The sequence below is a fragment of the Fusarium venenatum genome (genome assembly GCF_020744135.1).
Source record: "Fusarium venenatum strain MPI-CAGE-CH-0201 chromosome Unknown EDB82scaffold_2, whole genome shotgun sequence".
Lineage (NCBI taxonomy): Eukaryota > Fungi > Ascomycota > Sordariomycetes > Hypocreales > Nectriaceae > Fusarium > Fusarium venenatum.
In genome coordinates, this window is record NW_027072130.1 from 5,098,690 (window position 1) to 5,117,484 (window position 18,795).

Genomic DNA, 18,795 nt, shown 5'->3' on the forward strand with positions numbered 1-18,795 from the left:
AGCACAACATATGGGTCTAGCATAGCATTACTTAGTGCATAAGACTTATGAAAGTCCTGGAATGAATCTCCGAGACGTCAGCCTTTATTAGCGCTTACTGCTTACGTCTCCAGTGATGGCTCTACCAAACTTAGGAAATACTCAAAAATGACTTCAAATCATACTACCGTGATGCTGAAAACGACAAAGTCCAGCGTTCCGAGGAGACGGACTGGATGCCAAACCTGCCGGTCAGTGCAGTCGTCTTGGGCAGAACCTCGATGCAACTAACATGTGAGTAGAAAAAGGAGGATCAAATGCGATGAGACGCGACCAGCTTGCACAAAATGCGTTCAGTCCGGATGGAAATGTGATGGCTACCCAATAAACGTAGTTTCGACAATCACTCCGCACAAAGAGAGACTTCCAAGGCTGCCGCCTCCCATTCCCCTGTTATCCATCACCAGCTACTCGATCCCCTTCAAAGTCCCTGGGAGCCAAAGAGACCGTCAACTGCTCCACTACTTTTGTGTTCAAGGAGCGTCGGAGATTTCGGGGTTTCTCACCTCCGACTTCTGGTCCGAGATTGTTCTTCGAGAGAGTCATCAAGACTCAGCATTACGACAAGCACTTGTTGCCATGAGTTCACTGCATTTAGATTACATCACTTTAGATTCAGTGAACAGCCAAGCTGCAAGTGTTGAGACATTGGATAATTATGGCAAAGCCATTCGTACAATAAGGAGGAGACTTGCCCAGCCATCGCCTGATACAACCAAAGTTGCACTCATTTGCTGCATCATATTTTATTGCTGCGAGAGTACTCTAGGAAATCCGGGTTCAGCTCAACAGCATCTAAACAACGGCCTTGAACTCTTGAAGTCTATTTCGAGACACCCAGAGGAAATGGGAAAAAATGAGGTCAAGGAATTGAAGACAATTTTTGAGCGACTCGATATGCAAGCTAGCTTTTTTCAAGATGACCGGGTACCAACTCTTAGTTTATCGGACTGGGAAACACACAAAGCAGACTATGATGCCCTGGTACCGGAGTTTTGTTTCTCTACGCTACAAGAGGCCAACGAGAGTCTTGTCAAGCTTCAGTCGTGGCTCTACAGCTTCGTCAACAAGAATGCCGATATCCACGATGCAGGCATTGACCTCTTGAGTTCAAATGTGCTAGACGAGAAAGCCGCGTTGGTTACAGCATACAGTTCCTGGAGATACGCATTCGAGAATTCTCAACTCATGGAGAAATACGATGATCACACCACGTACGGTCACAGATTCCTGCTTGTTCATTTTTGCATCTGCCAGATGATAGTGGAATCCAAGTTCCCGGTCAACGAAGAAGTATTTGGAGCGTCGCCAAATCCAGCTGCGCATCAAATCTTAGACCTGGCAGAAACACTGCTTGACTATACGGCTAAGCTGAATTCTTCTCCGAGCGCAACCCAAACTCCTCGTCGAAACTTTTCGTTGGAAAGCGGTGTTGTTGCTCCGCTATTCGCGTTGGCTCTCAAGTGCTCAGATGAGTCAGTAGTTACAAGAGCCGCACACATGCTTTCCGTCTCGCAGAGAAGGGAAGGTTTGTATGATGCCCAGACCATGGCAATGATTCTCACTCATCTGAGGAGATCAAGAGAGAAGGAGAAGAAAGTGGACGCTGAGATTGAAGGCATCAATATCGCTACCGATGCCCTGGAGTATCATATACCAGGCGGCTATGAGGGTGGTGGAATAGATAAGCTACTCGCCTCGATGAGTATATCATAAGTTATATTCTAAGCTGTAGTTTGCAGGATCAAAACTGTCTTGTGATAAATACCTTGGCAGGCGAAGAATAATATTTTAACTTGTTGGTAGGTGATTGATGCCAAGTGTATGGCACAATTAAAACACCGCCAATCACATGGGCAGTTGTACATATGTGGCAGGTTCAGTAAGCATTGTTGCCTAAGGCTTCGTGCGGAGCTGAATATTGAATCGTGTCAGCTTCCAGCCTGCCACATGCATTCATCTGAACAAACCATACATTTCACGATGGAGCCTACATCATACTCACTACAAGATGTTGAAGATATCATTCGCGCTTGTACGTATCACAGATATGAATTTGATGATCTTCTGGTTCGAACGCCAGACTCTAAGCTTCAAGCGCCATTTTTGCAAAGTGTATTCAACACACCACTATCCTCGAGTCTCGGGACTCTAGATTGCTTACCCAAAGAGCTGATGGTCATGGTACTTCGGGAATTGGACATTGTTTCATATCTTAGGTTTCGCGCTGTTAACAACCGAGCGCGAGCTTTGGCAACGGATAGCCGTGAATACAGCCAAGTTGTGACACACGGATTAGCGGGGTTCAAAACGCTGCTCAGAGTACAGACGGCAGAACTCTTCACCATACGAGGCTACTACCAAGCCCTTATCAGTCCCTTATGCTCGATGTGCACATCATTTGGGACCTTCATGTCTCTTATGACATGTGAGCGCTTCTGCTTTACATGCTTGGAGATCTCAGTGGATCTTCGTGTTTTGGCCATACCGGCCCCGAAAAGCTACTGCAGGGCAATCAATGTATCGAGACGGGACATTGAGCGAGTATTGGAGCCCAGATTTCGGGTCGTATATGGAAAGTACTCGTTAGTGTCATGGCCTAAAGTCAGGAAGCCAAGATATCTGGTTTCTGTCAACGATGTGTTCCGAAAACTACCTTTGCTTGGTCCCGATGAGTCCATTAACTACTGGAACATGGGCCGGTTGCCAGAGCACCAATCTCACATGGATGTATATCACCATCACTGTTATCGATATATGGCCAGTACTGCATTTCCATGGTATGACCCCAGTCGAAACAAACTCGAGAGTGGAGTGAGCTGCAAAGGATGTAACTTTCGTGTTGAGCGGTATGTTGCTGCAAATCCTCACAGTGGTGCTCCGCCGTGGGGGTTCAACGACAGAGATCGAATTTACACAGAGAAAGGGTTTCTGGAACATTTCAGGTCATGTGAGCATGCCAGGGAGGTATGGGAATCAGCTCGAGAGCGTCAGGTTATCCCGGAGTCGAGATTTACGCTGGAAGGCGGTACTGTCGTCAACCAGCGGTCGCGGCGCACACAGCACTGGTAGCAGGGTTTGGAAAAGAATCGCGGATTTTAGTATGGCTTTAATTTAGGAGTTAGGTGTTCGTATATCATCCACTGGAAGGGAAAGGAAAGGACTTGTCTCCCACGAGGTTCAAAAGACAATGCGAAGCTAATTGGTATTGATGAAGGATATAACGAATCATGAGCACACGAAATTATTCATTTATTTCCACATAGTCTAGTTAACGAAAGAACATCAAACATTGTCAACTGACTTATTTTATGTGTATAGACTAAATGGGAATGGGGACAGGTGATCTGAAGTAAATGACAATTCTGGAGACTTTACATTCCTTGATAAACGTAAAGTGATCCTGCAACTCGCCCTTCTATCAATTACAACTCCGTCCATCTCGTTGCTGAGTATTGAGCAACTGTTCAAGCCTGTTCCAATGCCTTATTAATCTCCGTCTTATATCGCGAGTTGATCGCACGTCGGTTCAGCTTTTGCGTCGCGGTAACGAGACCCTGTTGTGATCATTAGCCCTTGACCTTTTCTGCTCGAATGACACTTACACTAGCAGGAGTCCATTCCTCGGGGGTTATGACAACATCGGCCACGATTTCCATGCTCGACAGTCCAGCCCGTCTACCAGTCGCTTGAAGATCTTTAAGCAAGGCCTGGCGTACCTTTTTATCAGTATAAATACTGTGTTCGTCAACACCAAGGTCTTTGGCGATACCAGCTAGAACCGTCGAGTTGGGCATAACGACGGCGATAGGTCGAGCATGTAGAGAGTCGGCGTATATCATGGCATTCATAACGCCTTGAGCGCCGCGATAGATTGAATCAAGCTTTTCCAGAGCGACATATTCACCGCTCAGGAGTTTAACAATGTTCTTTATACGGTCGGTGATTCGGAGATGTCCATCAGAGTCGAATTCTCCAACATCCCCAGTCTTGAACCAACCATCTTCAGTGAAACTTTTGTTTGTTTCTTCTTCATTCTCATAGTATCCCATCATGACGGCAGGGCCTTTAATCAATATCTCTCCCTGGGGTGTTTCCGCATCTGCCGAGTAGCCGAATTCGGGAACCGATACCAACTTGATTTCTGCAGAGGCTGGGACTGTGCCAATGGAGTGCAATGTGAATTCGAGAGGGGAACCCAAAGCGCCGACTGCACAGGTTTCTGTGAGACCGTAGCCTGTAAACATTGGAGCGAGAACCATAGAGAGAAAGTGCTTCGTTGAGAGCGAAATGGGGCTGCCACCATTGAAAAGAAATCGGATTTTGCCGCCAGTCATTTCGCGGATTTTTCCAAAGACGATCCCGTCTAGCAGCAATGCCCCAGGCAGATTGTGCTTTACCATGAAGCTCTTGTAAGCAAAGGTACGCCAGAACAGAGTCTTCAGTAAAACACTGCTGTTCAATCTTGTCATGATGCCCTTTCTGATAGTCTCATAGACTTGCGGTACGCCAGGCATGACTGTAGGCTTCAGTGCCCTCATGTCTCCCTCGCAGTTCCGAACAGAGGTGTCAGAGATAGTTCTAGGGTTTCCGTAGCCAACCGTGCCCCCAAAAAACATTGCGAGGTTTTCCAGGGCCATCTCTAGGACGTGGGCAAGTGGAAGATAGGCAAGAAGAACATCGTTTTGTGTTACACAGTCCGCTACGCATATGTATAGCCCGGCAACTAATGTCTTGAGTCAACCATCGTCGCGTTTCCGATTCTGTGGGTTCTTGGCTTACCTCCTGCAACCAAATTCTTATGAGCAATCCGCACACCTTTGGGAACTCCACCAGAGCCTGAAGTGTACATGACACAATACAAATCATCTGGCTTAGGAAACACGGGCTCTATCGGAGTGCCCTTACCCAATTCGCATAGCTCATTGAAACTGACGACTTTGAGCTTTGGGTTTTCAGTCCTGAAAGCCTCCACCATCTCGAGGCCGCCAAAGATAGATGACTTGTTGACAATGACGGTATGAACCTTTGACTTTTTCAGGGGCTCGGTCGCTGTTTTGAGCAGATACGGGTCAATGTATATGACTTCAGCTTGACTTTGGAGAAGACTGTGTTCCAGGCCACTCTGCCCAAGAGAGTCATATGCTGTGACAATCGAGATAGATTGTGTAACGCAGCAGTGGGATGCAGCTATCCATTGTGCACTAAAACAGTTAATCGTTATACTCTAAATTTCATCGGTAGCAATACCTTGAAGACGCAAAGAAGAACAACTTATTCCCAGGTTCCATTCCAAGTTTCCGTAATCCTGAACCAAGCTGTAGGCAGTGTTGCTCATACTCTTTGTAGGTATAGAACGAAAACGGTGACAATTCGAAAAAGGTCCATTCCTTATCCACAAGCTGTATCTTGCCGTCGACTTTTTTTTCGACTTGGGTTGTTTCTTTGTGGAGCTTGATAAGCTTACGCCAGCCTACGGCTCTGCGGTCTGGATACAGTCGTGCACTGCGACGAACAATGTCAAAAACTGTGTGGAGATCATCGGCGGGTCGTTCAACGAGACCATCGCGAGCTTGAGGGTGCCGGCGCGGAATAGTTTCGCCAGGTTTTTTCTCGTAGCCTGGTGTTTCGATAGTGAAAGGTGGTTTATGAACCTGATATAAGGGTGTTACCCCTGTTGTATGTGCCATATTGTCAGGAGCTGTACTGACAAAGGACTTGTATTGCTAGTGTGGAGTATGTGAAATAGACACGAGATGGAAGCTAACCCGGAGATCCGGCATTCATTTGGGAATCTAGAATGAGACTTCGCAAATAAAATTTTCAAGATTTGACGTTCAGAGTACCAAGACTTAAGGAATGATAATGAATGGATCAAGGTCAAAATCCCAACAAAAATGAGTAGCGGCCCGGGCGCGTATGAACAGGTACTCTGTAAGGTCCGCCAAGAACAACCCTTACAGAGCCGAGATTGCTGTCTTACCTCCGGACGTCTCGGCGACTTTACATGCCACACCCATTAATGAACTGATTGGAAGGATTCTAGCGCTATTGAGAGTCGGCATGAGACCTATAAGCTACCGAAACATCCGCCCAAGCTCATCAACGAACCACGACCAAGTATGGATTGTTGGCTCTGTAACAGTAAGCTGACAAGCGATTACTCAAAAATTTATCTCTTATGCTAATTCGTCAGTATCGAATTCTGGTCTCCTTTGGCTTCTTCACATGACATATTTACCATTCGTGGGCGACTGCAAAGGTATTTTATGGCCTATCTTGAGTCTATCTTTCCGAGATCCACCTCAACAACTCTAAAAACAAGCCTATTATGTACGACGTTCGACCGAAACATACTGAATTTAATTCCAAGCCAAGTTTGGAAGGCACTGGTCTAAATAATCCAGATTAAGGTTAACGTCGGATAAACTGTATTGTTGTCGCCACAACACCGACTCTTCCAGCAAAGATAGACCCTACTCATGTATATCCACAGTCACAACTGTCGTAATAGATAATGTCACATCGCTTCATTTTAGGCACTAAGTTACCCTCTTGTCACATTTCCCATATCGAGGTTTAATGACCTTTCCGACGTAGGTGAACAATGACGCCTCAGCAGCTTATGGTGAGTGCTGACGCGGCTTTCAAGTCGCAGTACAGAGTGATAAGCGTCAGCCAAATAAGAACATTAAATTTAGCCAGGGGATATTTCGCCGTTACTGAGCGACATGGCAGATGACCTTGAAACAAAAGATATTTTGTTGTTGGTAATACACGTGACGACAGAGTATGTCTTCTATAGAGAGAATATGGATTCTCTCCTCAACGTGGAAATTGCCGGCCGCTGTAGTTGCTCCTAACGGAGTGGGCAACGTAAGCTGACAACAGTCTGCCACCCTCCTTTATCACTGCTAGACAAGGAGCATGACTGAAAGTGTTATTTCCCAAACCAGCATCTGTTCTTATCGGAGTCACGCAGACGCGACTCTTCCCCACCCTGTTTACAAACAGGATTATTGTTAACGCGCAGCCATCTACCACGTAAGCAACAACATTAGGCTAAACCAACATCATGCCATCAAGACAGCCTCCAGGCGCCCGCCTTCTACCCAGCAGCCCTCTTTATCAACTTCAAGATTGCGATGTCGTAAAAATGGGTGCGGCTGATATCAACGATCCTTTTACGCCTGGTTTCTCGGAATTTGTCAACAAAGCCCTTGACGACTGGAAGCTTGCAGGTATCTCAATCGCGGTCGTGGATGGAGACGACGTCTGTTCAAAAGTCAATCAACGTGCCACTTGGACTTTTTGTGTTCTTGCTAACGTTGGACAAGGGATATGGGTTTGCGACTTTGCCAGATATCCCATCTACACCCGAAACTCTTTGGTATGGCGGATCTACAACCAAAGCATTTGTGACGGCAACCCTGGCTCATTTGATCGAGACTAAGAAGTACCCTGCCCTTTCCAGCGGCTGGCAGACTCGAGTCTCGTCGATTATTCGAGACGACTTTGTCACGCAAGATAATTGGGCAACAAATAATATCACTCTTGAGGATCTAGCATGTCATCGATCAGGATTACGAAATAACGATGTGGGTATCCGATTGCATGAAGATGGGCGGCCATGGGAGATTCAAGACATCGCCCGCAACCTTCGGCATGTGCCCCTTCAATGGCAACCTCGAACAGAGTTTGACTATAACAATGAAGGCTATGCAACACTGTCGTATATAATTGAGAAGGTCACTGGGAGGTGGCTTGGCGATGTGCTCAAAGAAACTATCTGGGGCCCTCTTGGGATGACGTCTACATACCTTGACTTGCAGCAGGCTAAAGACGCACCAGAAGACCTATCAACAGGTTACTACTGGGATACTTCAGAAGCGAAATATGCGCCCATCCCATTCTTACCCACAAAGATCGTCAGCGGAGCAGGAGCTATCATTTCCAACGTCACTGACTATACCAAGTGGATCAAATGTCTTCTACGCAAAGAGGGCCCTTTATCGGAAGCAGTACACAGTGACATACGCAAGCCACGAGTCGTTGATAACCCAGAACCTGCTCGTGGTATGGATGTGTCCTTGTATGGACTGTCCTGGTGGCGCACATCTATTCACGGTCATGTGGTTTATTGGCATTCTGGATCTGTCGTGTCTCATGGTGCACTGATTTATTGGCTTCCAGAGCTGGATTACGGAGTTGTTCTCCTTGCGAACTATCCCAATCATGTGAGGGAGGTCATTATGAGGCGACTGATTTATGACAAACTTGGGGTTCCAGCAAATGAGCGATTTGACATTGAGAAAGAGTAAGTTAAACGCGATTTCGTCACGGCAATTAACGATTACCTGACATTTGTGAAGCTTACGAATGGCGCGCCGCAAAAGAGAAGAGGCTATCGCAAACGCAGCCACGAATCTTTTCCCCAACATGCCAGCCAAACCCGTCCCACCCCATGTTGACATCGACATCCTCGTGGGAAAATATCACGCTGCGGGTTATGGAACCTACGAGTTCTTCCGAGCCAAGAACAACCATTTGCAGAAGGAACTGTTTGCCGAACGTACGGATTTGCTATGGAAGAGTCGCTTTACGCTTCGTCACGCGTCGGGAAATTTCTGGGTGATGTTGATCTCTCTTCTTGACGATCCTTCCAGATTACCGGACACGTTCCTAGGTGCCGAGTTCAGGTTTGGTATTGATAATTCGCCTAGCGAGCTAGTTGTCATATTCCCGAATGGGGATTATAACCGCGAGGTTATAATGAAGAGGGAAACATAGGATATCAGTTAATAGCTTAAGATTGCAATATTGTGGACCTTTCTCTTTGTTCTTGTAAATACAATTTGGCTACAGTAATGGGAAGCAATATTGACAGTCTGTAATTTCTTAAGTATCTCCGACCGATGTCATGTATGTGTGAGAAATTATATACCAATAGATTCGCCTTTTTTAATTCCGAATCAAGAAGTGAAACATGAAAGCCCTTGCTGCGTAAGACATCATCTGCATACTGCCGACCATCATGATGTGAAAGTCCTATAGACTGACACCAATTAAGAGCTGTAAGTGAAATCGACCAGAACGGGGTTGTGGTCAGAAAGGATGTTTCCGTCAGGCTGAACAAAGAGTTGGGGCACGTAGTTGAAAGAAGTGGCACTAAGTTTAACAGTGCTGCCAGATCGATAGCTACAAACTGCATTAGGACCTCTCGGTTGCATTTATCTTCGGCAGTGGGTGTAACTTACAAAACCTTGTCAACAATCTCGCACTTGTTGTCTGCAGCTGGAACCTTGCATGGGTTTGCGGATGCCCCAGCAGTGGGATACTGGCCTCCTTGAATCAGCTGCACCCAGGCATCGCTGAAGCCAGCGTCTGTCAACTTGTTGATGCTTCGTCCAGAGTTGGTCCATCTATCGTTAGTGTCACCACCAATGATAACTGCTCGACCATTGGAGTTGGACTTGATGTAGGCAAGGACCTGGTCGATGCCAGCCGAGCGAGCATCAACATCACCCTTGTCAGATCTACACCATTGATTATATTAGCAAAGTTAGGACTAATTGTCAGAGTCAGTGCCTACCCAGCATCGGCATGAAGGTTGTAGAGATCAACCTCGACTTGACCGATAGTCATGCGCATGAAGCTAAAGCCCTTAGGAGTCAGGCAGTCTCCCGAGTTCAAATTACATTTATTCCACTTCTTGCGGCTGAAGGTGGACCATGGGTAATTGGCCACAGTGTTGAGACCATCGCCAAATGGTACACCGCCAGAAGTGGGGGTTCGGTGAGGGTGGTTATCAGTCGCGTAGATGTAGGCGTGGTAGTTGAAGTCTTCCTGCATATGCACAATGTCGAATCCTTGGGTGGCAAAAGCAGTTCCGATCAGATTGGAGTTTGTGCCCTTGTCACCAGGAACATCGTTGCCGTTAATGATCTCTGGAAGACCTGCCACGTTATAGGTGAGGAAGTTAAACTTTCCGGTCTTTTGGCCAAGACAAAGGCCACTCAAGGCCAAAGTCGAGACAAGGATCTGGCTGGAGACTGAGCGGATGGACATGATGACTTGCTTTGCGGTTGAAGACAAAGAGTTGAGGTGCGAACCTCGCTCTTCATATAGAACGTGACGTTGTTGACGCTACATCGTCGTACAGTATCTATGTCAAAGCTTCTGAGGTTGGTGCATAACGTAACATCGCGATCTGCATGACGACTGCCCATCAGGGGTCGAGGGCCGGATTAATGAGGGAATAACACACTATTCTACAAAAATGGCCACACCATCCGATAACCAGCTTCTGTTTTTAAACTAAAGAGTACGACAAGATTTAAACTATAATGATTTGAAAGAGCTGTATATAGGACACGCAGATCCGTCATGTTTTTTAACTGGATGAAGCTGGATATCTATACAAGTTTCCTAATCAGGCAATTCGCCCGATCATGTCAAGGTTCATGGTTTTCCACCAATGCATTGAATCGTTTACTCACCGTGACCAAGCCCAATACTACCGAATAACTCATCCTGGAATCTGCACGTGCTGGTGAAACCCTGGTCAATAACACAGTGAGTCCGGGGTACGGCATTTAAAGACTCAACCAAGTTGAATAATGATAGCATGAACGAGGTCTAAAGAGCTGGGCATTTACTGAAGAGGCAAAGCAATTTCCGGTCATGCTAGGGTATAAACTGTATTTATATGATCAGGCCTCACAACAAGTATTTGGATGGCAGTCTCCAGCTTAACCCAATATCTCTTACCATGAAGGCCCCCATCGTCGCTGTAGCTGTACTCGGCACTTGCTGCCACGCAAGCCATGCCAAATCTGGCAGCTCAATTGACCCAGTGCAGCCCGTCCTCCTTCCGGACACAGCGGCCGCAAAGAACCCTCTATCACATCTTGGCGGTAATGGACCGTGGCATATAGGTAAGGGACTATCATAGCTGAACGTTTTGGTTATTAACAAGATCGATCAGGTGCCGATATTACCGGTATTTCCTCTGATGTGCCAGAAGGCTGTCAGGTCGACCAAGCTGCCTACGTATCACGTCATGGATCCAGATATCCTGATACAGGTGCTCACAATGGGTGGCTTGAGATGCAGCGCAAGGTAAATGATGCCCAGTATCCAGTTTTAACAATTGGCTAACAATAATGACAGTTCCAAAGCTCCGACTATACTGCGACTGGACCTCTGGAGTTCCTCCACAATTGGAAAAGCCCTTTGACCAATCCTGAAATCCAGATCGCCCAGCTCAGCAAGACTGGATACAAGGAGCTTTTTGACATGGGATATACCATTCGTACTAGGTACGTGACTCGCAGTTTCGTATTACGATTTGCCATCTAACTCAACTCAACAAAGATATCCCGATTTATACCGCGAAGGTGAAGAATTTGTCGTCTGGGCCAACAATTATACTCGAGTTATTCAAACCGCTCAACTCTTCCTTCACGGTTTCTTGGGAACAAACTCCTCGCTAGGCACGGTCGTGTCCGTTACTGGTAGAGATGTGCCTGCTCATCTTGGCGATACTCTTGCTCCCTCGGACATGTGCCCGACATTCGTGGACGACAGCAGCAAGCAGACCGATGCTTGGCGATCCAAGTGGCTGCCCGCCTTCAAGAAGCGATTATCCCAGTATATTGAAGGCGATCTAGATCTAGAAGATGGGCAATGGAATGACTTCCCGTACATTTGCGGGTTCGAGTCTCAAATTACAGGTCGTCTTTCACCCTTTTGCAGTACCTTCAACCAGAAGGAGCTGGAGCAATACGAATATCAGCAAGACCTAAGATACTACTACGGTGTTGGACCAGCAACTAAGGTTGCCTCTAAGATGATGGTACCCTTCCTCGATGCGTTGGTGCAGCGTTTCGTTGCTGGACCCGATGCTACCGGTACCAACTTTGAGGGTAAGGAATTTAAACTTCCCAAGATCCTTATGAGCTTTTTGAACGACGGCCAATTGAACGAGCTCGCTGTTGCCACTGGTGTATACGACAACCAAAAGAAATTACCGGTCGACCGTATTGCTGAGGATCGTCTCTGGCGCAACTCGGACATCTCTCCCATGCGAGGTACCATTGCCTTTGAGCGTCTCACCTGCATCGCCAAGAAAGGACGTCCCGGTCAGAAGTACATGCGAATTCTTATCAATGACAGGGTCTACCCAGTGCCATCATGCAAAGATGGACCAGGAAGATCGTGCTCTCTGGCCAAGTATGCTAAGATCACCAAGGACCGGCTTAAGAAGAATGGTAACTTTGCGAATCTTTGTAACGCGACGGATCCTGCTACGCCTTCCAAGGTTCTTGGAGCAAGCTTCTTTACGAACTTGGCTCAACCTCACTTGAAGCCTGTTAAGCCATAGACGCATCTTGACTGGCGGGATCTACGAACCATTGGGATGAATTTGATATAGCTTAAAGATATTTTAAACATAGTTTAATGCATTATTACTTCGATTCACATCTCACCTCACAAAATCAATAGATCCTCAGACAAGTGCCAATCGGGATGCCAAGATCAAGCCAACAAGTTCGTTGAGTACCCAGCTGCAGGGTCCATCTATAGACAGCTGATCAGGCCAGCATTGACCTGGCTGATCTCGTTGAGCCCGATCTCATGGTCTCATATGGCGCAACCCATCACAACGTCCGACATTGACGGATCAGAGGAAATGGGGAATGCCAGATGACTTGCGAGAAGCGGCATCATTCTCGGCCCAAAGCAGCCTTGGCTTCATTCAGTTCTTGCTCCGTGGGCAAGTTGACAACCATCATATACAAGACATCCTTCTCAAAGCATTAGCCAATTGCACATGAGTTGTTGAATTCGGGAATTTACTTACCTTGCTCAAAAGTAGCTTCTTCATTGCATCGCCAGGCGAGTATGGGAATATAGGCCCAGACTTCCCAGTGAGTCTTCCACTAATCCCTCCTCTTCCACCTCTACCTCTCGAAGACAATCCACCCCGGCTTGACCGTGACCTGTTAGGGTTCACATTGCCTCCAGTAAGAAGTGAGAGTATAGAGCCGCTATTGGCAGGGTGCGAGGGGTCGGCGTATCGAGAGGTGAACTCTGGTCGTTCTCCCTGGTTGGCCAGAACATTGTCCGTGTTTTTGTGCGCCTAAATTTCATATCAATACAATTCTTCCTCATTTCAATGGCCAAAATACTCACAAACTCGGCCTGCGCTCTCTTATCGTAATACTCTGCGACAAAATTCTTCTTCTCGGCCATGCTCTTTTTGAAACCCTTGGACTCTTCAGTATCAGCATCATCAAGAACATCCAATGTGGGAAAGATGAGGGGTGCAGCCTCGGGCAGCGAAAAGTCTCCGTAGGTCTTTCCGCTAGATCTCTTGAGCTTGTCTGTAATTCCAGAGTCTTCCGAGTTCATCGAAGAGGCAATGGTTTTGTTGAGATCAACCATCTCGTGGGCCCTTCCGGTATCCTCTCTCCAGGTCATAATGAGGCAGCAGAGGCCTCTGGGATAGAAATATTCCTCGTTCAGTTTTCCTAAAAACTTATTTGTACTTTCTCACTGTCAGCATCCAGCAAGAAGATAAGTGATTCACAACCATACTTCTGTCGACTGTGCATGTCTTTGGTGATCTCGATGGTCAAGTAAACGGCTGCGCTGATGGCAATGCTTGGTGCAAATGGTACGAAAAGTCCACCAATTTCTGCAAAATTGAGTACTTGGATCCATGGAGAAGCCATTGCGGCCGCGTCAAACTTGTCGAGGAAATCAAGCCATGTTTCTTGATCAATGCCTACGTCCTCAAGGATGGGGGCATATCCACGGACGAATCCACGGGAACGATTCTTGGGTCTTCTTTGGGCAAGAATGACGGGCATTTCAAGTCGCTGTCCAGTTGGTGGGTTTGTCAAGCCATGCTCTCTGATGAAAATAGTAGCAAGATCGGTGTCGTTTTGTGCAGGCTGCGATGATGAAGACTCCCCGTGTGGGTTTGACAGAAGCTCGGTTTGGGTGTCATCGAGTTCCCACTGTCTCTCTGTCGTGTCACCTTTTTGGTTGGACGATTGGGGATAATTCTGCTGCTGTTGACTGATGGGAGCATTGCTTCCTTGTGGCTGCTGTGCCTGTTCTGCTGGCTGCGCATTCTTCTCCGCGTTTCTCTTCTCCTTGTAAGAACTAACGCTTTCTGAGACAAGCCCAATACCGCCAGCTACACCACGGACAGCTGACCCCAGCAGGCCGCCACCTCGTCCACCACCACGACCTCCTCGTGAGAAAAGGAATCCGCGACCGCTTCCGTTATTAGACATGATAATATTGTATTGTTTTGATGAAAGAGCCAAGTTTTTAGGGTGGGAAATAAGCTTCTTATCAGTGTGGTTTCACATACTTATTTGGGCAAGCCAGCAGCCTTACGACACGGGTATTCGGCATAATTACAGTGATGAGTGACCAAGGCAGTAATGAAGGTGGGGGAAGATCCCATTCATCTTGGCAAAAAGTAGTTAGATTGTTGCAGATTGCAGGGCTCATCGCTGGTTAGCGTCGTTATGCGTACCACAGCCCCAGCCCACAAAGAGGCATTCGCTCGCAACTGTCCATGGGATTGGTCTGTATGCATGACAGGATTTGAGGGGTCGTTCGAAGGATCGAACACTGGCGCCTCAAATAATTAGCAATGAGAATAAAGTTGAACAGTAACGCTGATATTCTACACCGCTTGCGGAGTTACAAAATCCCTCCGTTGCCATTTGGAGCTTGGAATAATAACTTTAGGGTGACCATTCAATGTTTCAACGACATCGACTCGTCTAAATATCGTTCCCAGATAGCAAACAAGATGCTATAGACTTTGAGCGAAGATAGTTGCGATATTTTCTGGAAACAAACGAACAGAGCGATAAGTGACAGAAGGCATATTCCGATCTAAACGTAACCATGCTCTCCATGAGAACCCCCCGAGATTCATTAAAGTACCGCCTCATAACATGTCTTTGGTAAACCCCAGTCCATCACATCAATCTGGTTGCAATCATCTGTCCCAATAAACGGTAGAGTGTAGCTTGATCCAACTTCAGGGTGATATCGCATGTACAGTTCAACGCAACCCGATGTGACGATGGCGTCAAGATGCTCAGTGTCCACGACAGTCTTTAGATATCGGCCTCAAACTTCCCGTACTTGCCCTCTCTCCAATCACACATCCTTCGCAATTCTGATTCACTGCCATAGAGAACACTTATAAAGATCCTGTCGCAAATAATATCTGGCTCTGAATGGAGTGGACTGTTGTCTCTTCCCCAGCTGAATCGAACGATTTGGCCATGTTCAATCTGAACTCTGGGAGTCTCTTTGAATTCGTTTTCGAGCCACTTTCGCAACTTCAAATCTGCTTCATCCCACTCTTCTGCGGAGGGCCGATGGGTATCCTTCTCCTGCCACCAAAAGTGCTGCGCTATCCCTTGCCGTTCAGTAGCGAATGCGTCCTCATCTGGCACAAGCATGAGTGTAGGAGGCCCGAGTAAAGTTAGCGCATACTTGCTTCGTACAACCTCTTCACGTCCCTTGTCGTACGGGTACATCGGGCCGTCCTGGTGCCATCTTGGGATATTGAATTCGTCAGTGGGCTTCGTGGAGCGGATCGTAAACCAGCATGCTCTCTTCTCTTTTGCGTTACCTACACAGTCGTTTTGCGTGGTGACTATAAATTCCTTGATGATGCGTGCAACTTCGTTCTCTACCCCATCAGTAAGACGAGCAACGAATTTAGAGCCCTCGATGCTAATTGAATCATCAACTGGGCCGAAGTAATCAAGGTCTAACACTTCGCTTGTGGATGTGATGTGGGGAATTTCGACTGGCAGTGTCAGGACTGCGCAGGGTGATGGATCAGACATCTTGGAATAGTGAATGGTGATGTGGGAAGGATTATTGTGAAGATCACTGTTTTCAGATTTCAGGTTGAAGGAGGGGGGAGATACGAAACGGACAGCTGATTAGCTACGGGATGAGTCACAGTATACGTATTGTATCGGTAAGACTTTATCAGTTTGTGTGTGCGACCACTGCCTATTCTTTGATCTGTCTCTCGGACGATTGTACGTATAAGGTTCAACTCAGTTTGCAGCCACCAACACACGATCCATAAAGTTCCGAAATACCTAGGACAACCTACGATCATTGCTTTATTATACAGAGTGGATCTACAACCATCAAATGTCTTGATTCTAGATATATAAAAAAGGAACAGTCGACTATCCCCTCTGAGTCACGCCGTCCATGTGCGCTTCTGCCTATCACTAGCGTTGGTGAGGCTGAGAGGAGGTAATTCAACAGTCCCCCCCCATTCTGCCCTACCATTTGTTCATCTCCTATTTAGCGTGCTCGCATTTGCTTAGTTAGAGAAGCAAAAAGAGGATACGAATCCTACTTGGACTCTTACAATTGCGGTTTATGTGGATCGAACACATGACCTTCAGATATCAGTAGATGATTGAAGTTTGGCTTCAGTCTGACGCTCTCCCAACTGAGCTAAACCCGCGACTTGCGATTGTATCACTTTTATCGCGAGAGCAGTCTATGCCTTCTTGATGCGGAAACGCTTTGGTTGCTTACCAGAGCTCCCAACTTATCAATACGGGCATAGAAAGTAAGTAGCAACAAGTGGATCACTCATATGGCGGTGGTGGTTTATAGCACTTTTAGGCATTGACATTCTAATATCTATCCGAGAGATCAGTCACTACAAACAAATCACGTTGAAGGTATAAAAAAACACAATTATCAGAAAAGTTGAACAGTCGTCTATGACATTATCGCTCTAACTGTATAGTACACAAACCTACAAACCCTTATTTTACAGCGGGTAAAGAGTCTAAGTAACATGCGGCATAACAACGTAAAATCTCAACCGTATCGACGAGCTTACTCGTTGTCTCTGACATCGATAACAGTCGACTTGAACTTGCGCGCAGGAACCTTGCGCTTGAACAAGATATCCGTCTCACGGTACGATCGATCCTTCAGCTCAGGAAGGAAGAAGTAAGCTGACACAAAGCAGACAGCTGCAGTACCACCCCAGACATATCCACACTTGCCTGCAAGGTTCCATCCTGTAGGGTTCAGCAATTGGGACGCCAGGTAGATCATGGGGATCTCGGCGATGTAATAAGCAGCACGACCGACACCGGTACTCAGAGCACGGAGGCGAACCGAGGATGTCTCTGCGATAATGGTGTAAGAGATAGGTCCAAGACTTCCAGCGTACACGAAGGAGATCAATATGCCGAGGACAGCTTGGGCATAGTTGGTGGAGCTGTTTTGGTGGATGGAGGCGACAACACCAAGGAGGAAGAGGAAGGTAACGTTGGTGATTGTGCCCCAGAGGTAGATTGTACGGCGACCGAAAAATCCTGCAACAGGCAGCGATATTATGTTGGCAACGAATTGAAGGCATGAGTTGATCAAGTTAAGTTGAAAGGCACGCTCAGATGATACTCCAGCCTCTGTGGGATGCATTAGTTTGAGTAATCTTCTCCATGAGAGTAGTTGTGACTTACGTTCAAAGAAGAAGGTCGCTTGATTGGCAATCAAGTTGCCAGCGAAGTTCTGAGAGGCATAGATCAAACAGGTGATGATTGTTCGTCGCAAGTCGGTACCCTTAACAAGATCAAGAAGGGAAGGGTTTCCACCCAGCTTCTCCTCAATCTCAATAGTTCTCTCTATCATGGCAAGCTTCTGGTGAGAGGACTCTTTGTCTTTGCTACCAAGACGCTCGATAGATCGCAGAGCCTCGTCTTTGCGGCCCTTTCGGATGAGCCACCAGGGTGACTCAGGGGCGAGGAAGACGAGGATCAAGAGGGGGGTCTGGTTCAAATGTCAGTAATGCTCACTATAGACTTGAAATCAGTTTGTGCTTACGGGAAACAACCATTGCAAAGCCAGGGGCACACGCCAGGCCCACTGGTCATCGCGCTTGTTGTAGGCGTATGTGGCACCTGCGACAATGATGGATCCAATAGACCAACTCATCTGTAGTGTAGCGGTACAAGCACCTCGAAGAGCAAGAGGCACGATCTCACTGGCATACGCCGGGGAGTTGGCAATGAAGAAGCCCCACGGTACACCTTCCAAGGCTTGTCCGACCACGAGTAGTTCTAGCGAATCGGCCTGTAGTAAGAATTGGTCAGGTAACCAGATAGTTATTGGGGATAATTCTGAGGCTTACAAAGAAGGAGATGAAGATAGTAGCATTCATGAGCATCAATGCAAACATCGTCGTCCATCGGTAACCGAAGCGGTTGGTGATAGGTCCAGCAACAAAGACACCGACAAAGGCACCACACTGACCGGCTTGGAAGAGGGCACTCTGCCATCTTGTTGGGATAGTCCAGCCATGTCCCTCGACATGAACGCCGTAGTGTTTCTGGAATGCGGGAAGGGCGACGAAGTTTCCGTTCAAGAACATGTCGAACGATTCCATGACCTACACAAACGAGACATATCAGCAACTCTGGACATTAGCGCTTGTTTCATAAACAGTAACTCACGATAGTAAAGCACATGATGAACGCCCAGAAGCATGCCCAAGGATGACTCTTTGCGGCTGCCCAGGTGCCTTGCTCATGCTCACGCTGTTCAGCGTCGAAGGCATCGTTCATGAGTTCCGGGTTGGCCAGGACCTCAGCATGGTCGACATTGGCCTGGCCAAGCTCTTCCTTTGACTTGAGAACCGGAGAAGACATCTTGCAGGAAAGA

The 18,795-nt window shown here is 47.1% G+C and overlaps 9 protein-coding genes and 1 non-coding gene across 10 annotated transcripts; 4 read left to right on the forward strand and 6 right to left on the reverse strand.

Moving 5' to 3' along the window:
• Nucleotides 1-113: 113 nt before the first annotated feature.
• EDB82DRAFT_170927 (uncharacterized protein) lies at nt 114-1,852 on the forward strand. The gene is made up of 2 exons (XM_065607114.1): nt 114-230; nt 282-1,852. Exons 1-2 carry the CDS (start codon nt 148-150, stop codon nt 1,753-1,755), a joined length of 1,557 nt encoding a protein of 518 aa, XP_065464817.1. The 5' UTR covers nt 114-147; the 3' UTR covers nt 1,756-1,852.
• A 122-nt stretch (nt 1,853-1,974) lies between these two features.
• EDB82DRAFT_498951 (uncharacterized protein) lies at nt 1,975-3,353 on the forward strand. The gene has a single exon (XM_025734825.2). It carries the CDS (start codon nt 1,990-1,992, stop codon nt 3,109-3,111), a length of 1,122 nt encoding a protein of 373 aa, XP_025585592.2. The 5' UTR covers nt 1,975-1,989; the 3' UTR covers nt 3,112-3,353.
• On the reverse strand, nt 3,354-5,994 carry EDB82DRAFT_566772 (uncharacterized protein). The gene is made up of 4 exons (XM_025734826.2): nt 5,290-5,994; nt 4,822-5,243; nt 3,645-4,765; nt 3,354-3,596 (listed from the first exon to the last, which is right to left on the reverse strand). The coding sequence occupies exons 1-4, from the start codon at nt 5,727-5,729 to the stop codon at nt 3,507-3,509; spliced, it is 2,073 nt and encodes a 690-aa protein (XP_025585593.1). The 5' UTR covers nt 5,730-5,994; the 3' UTR covers nt 3,354-3,506.
• A 1,110-nt stretch (nt 5,995-7,104) lies between these two features.
• Nucleotides 7,105-8,935, forward strand: EDB82DRAFT_498953 (beta-lactamase/transpeptidase-like protein). Its single transcript, XM_025734827.2, has 3 exons — nt 7,105-7,324; nt 7,377-8,356; nt 8,412-8,935. The coding sequence occupies exons 1-3, from the start codon at nt 7,115-7,117 to the stop codon at nt 8,827-8,829; spliced, it is 1,608 nt and encodes a 535-aa protein (XP_025585594.2). The 5' UTR covers nt 7,105-7,114; the 3' UTR covers nt 8,830-8,935.
• Nucleotides 8,936-10,340, reverse strand: EDB82DRAFT_498956 (Endonuclease/exonuclease/phosphatase). The gene is made up of 3 exons (XM_025734828.2): nt 9,632-10,340; nt 9,297-9,575; nt 8,936-9,237 (listed from the first exon to the last, which is right to left on the reverse strand). The coding sequence occupies exons 1-3, from the start codon at nt 10,105-10,107 to the stop codon at nt 9,105-9,107; spliced, it is 888 nt and encodes a 295-aa protein (XP_025585595.1). The 5' UTR covers nt 10,108-10,340; the 3' UTR covers nt 8,936-9,104.
• Nucleotides 10,341-10,810: 470 nt separating this feature from the next.
• Nucleotides 10,811-12,424, forward strand: EDB82DRAFT_545530 (histidine phosphatase superfamily; the record flags this gene model as incomplete). Its single annotated transcript, XM_025734829.1, has 4 exons — nt 10,811-10,976; nt 11,027-11,160; nt 11,212-11,360; nt 11,416-12,424. 4 exons carry the CDS (start codon nt 10,811-10,813, stop codon nt 12,422-12,424), a joined length of 1,458 nt encoding a protein of 485 aa, XP_025585596.1.
• A 67-nt stretch (nt 12,425-12,491) lies between these two features.
• On the reverse strand, nt 12,492-14,377 carry EDB82DRAFT_536317 (uncharacterized protein). The gene is made up of 4 exons (XM_025734830.2): nt 13,642-14,377; nt 13,237-13,591; nt 12,905-13,183; nt 12,492-12,848 (listed from the first exon to the last, which is right to left on the reverse strand). Exons 1-4 carry the CDS (start codon nt 14,346-14,348, stop codon nt 12,768-12,770), a joined length of 1,422 nt encoding a protein of 473 aa, XP_025585597.2. The 5' UTR covers nt 14,349-14,377; the 3' UTR covers nt 12,492-12,767.
• Nucleotides 14,378-15,191: 814 nt separating this feature from the next.
• On the reverse strand, nt 15,192-15,935 carry EDB82DRAFT_545532 (uncharacterized protein; the record flags this gene model as incomplete). The annotated part of the gene is made up of 1 exon (XM_025734831.1): nt 15,192-15,935. The coding sequence occupies one exon, from the start codon at nt 15,933-15,935 to the stop codon at nt 15,192-15,194; it is 744 nt and encodes a 247-aa protein (XP_025585598.1).
• Nucleotides 15,936-16,483: 548 nt separating this feature from the next.
• On the reverse strand, nt 16,484-16,579 carry EDB82DRAFT_t149. Its single transcript has one exon. It is a non-coding gene; the product is annotated as a tRNA-Phe (tRNA).
• On the reverse strand, nt 16,555-18,782 carry EDB82DRAFT_555551 (general substrate transporter; the record flags this gene model as incomplete). Its single annotated transcript, XM_025734833.2, has 5 exons — nt 16,555-17,543; nt 17,598-17,904; nt 17,959-18,207; nt 18,266-18,523; nt 18,588-18,782. 5 exons carry the CDS (start codon nt 18,780-18,782, stop codon nt 16,963-16,965), a joined length of 1,590 nt encoding a protein of 529 aa, XP_025585599.1. The 3' UTR covers nt 16,555-16,962.
• Nucleotides 18,783-18,795: the final 13 nt, after the last annotated feature.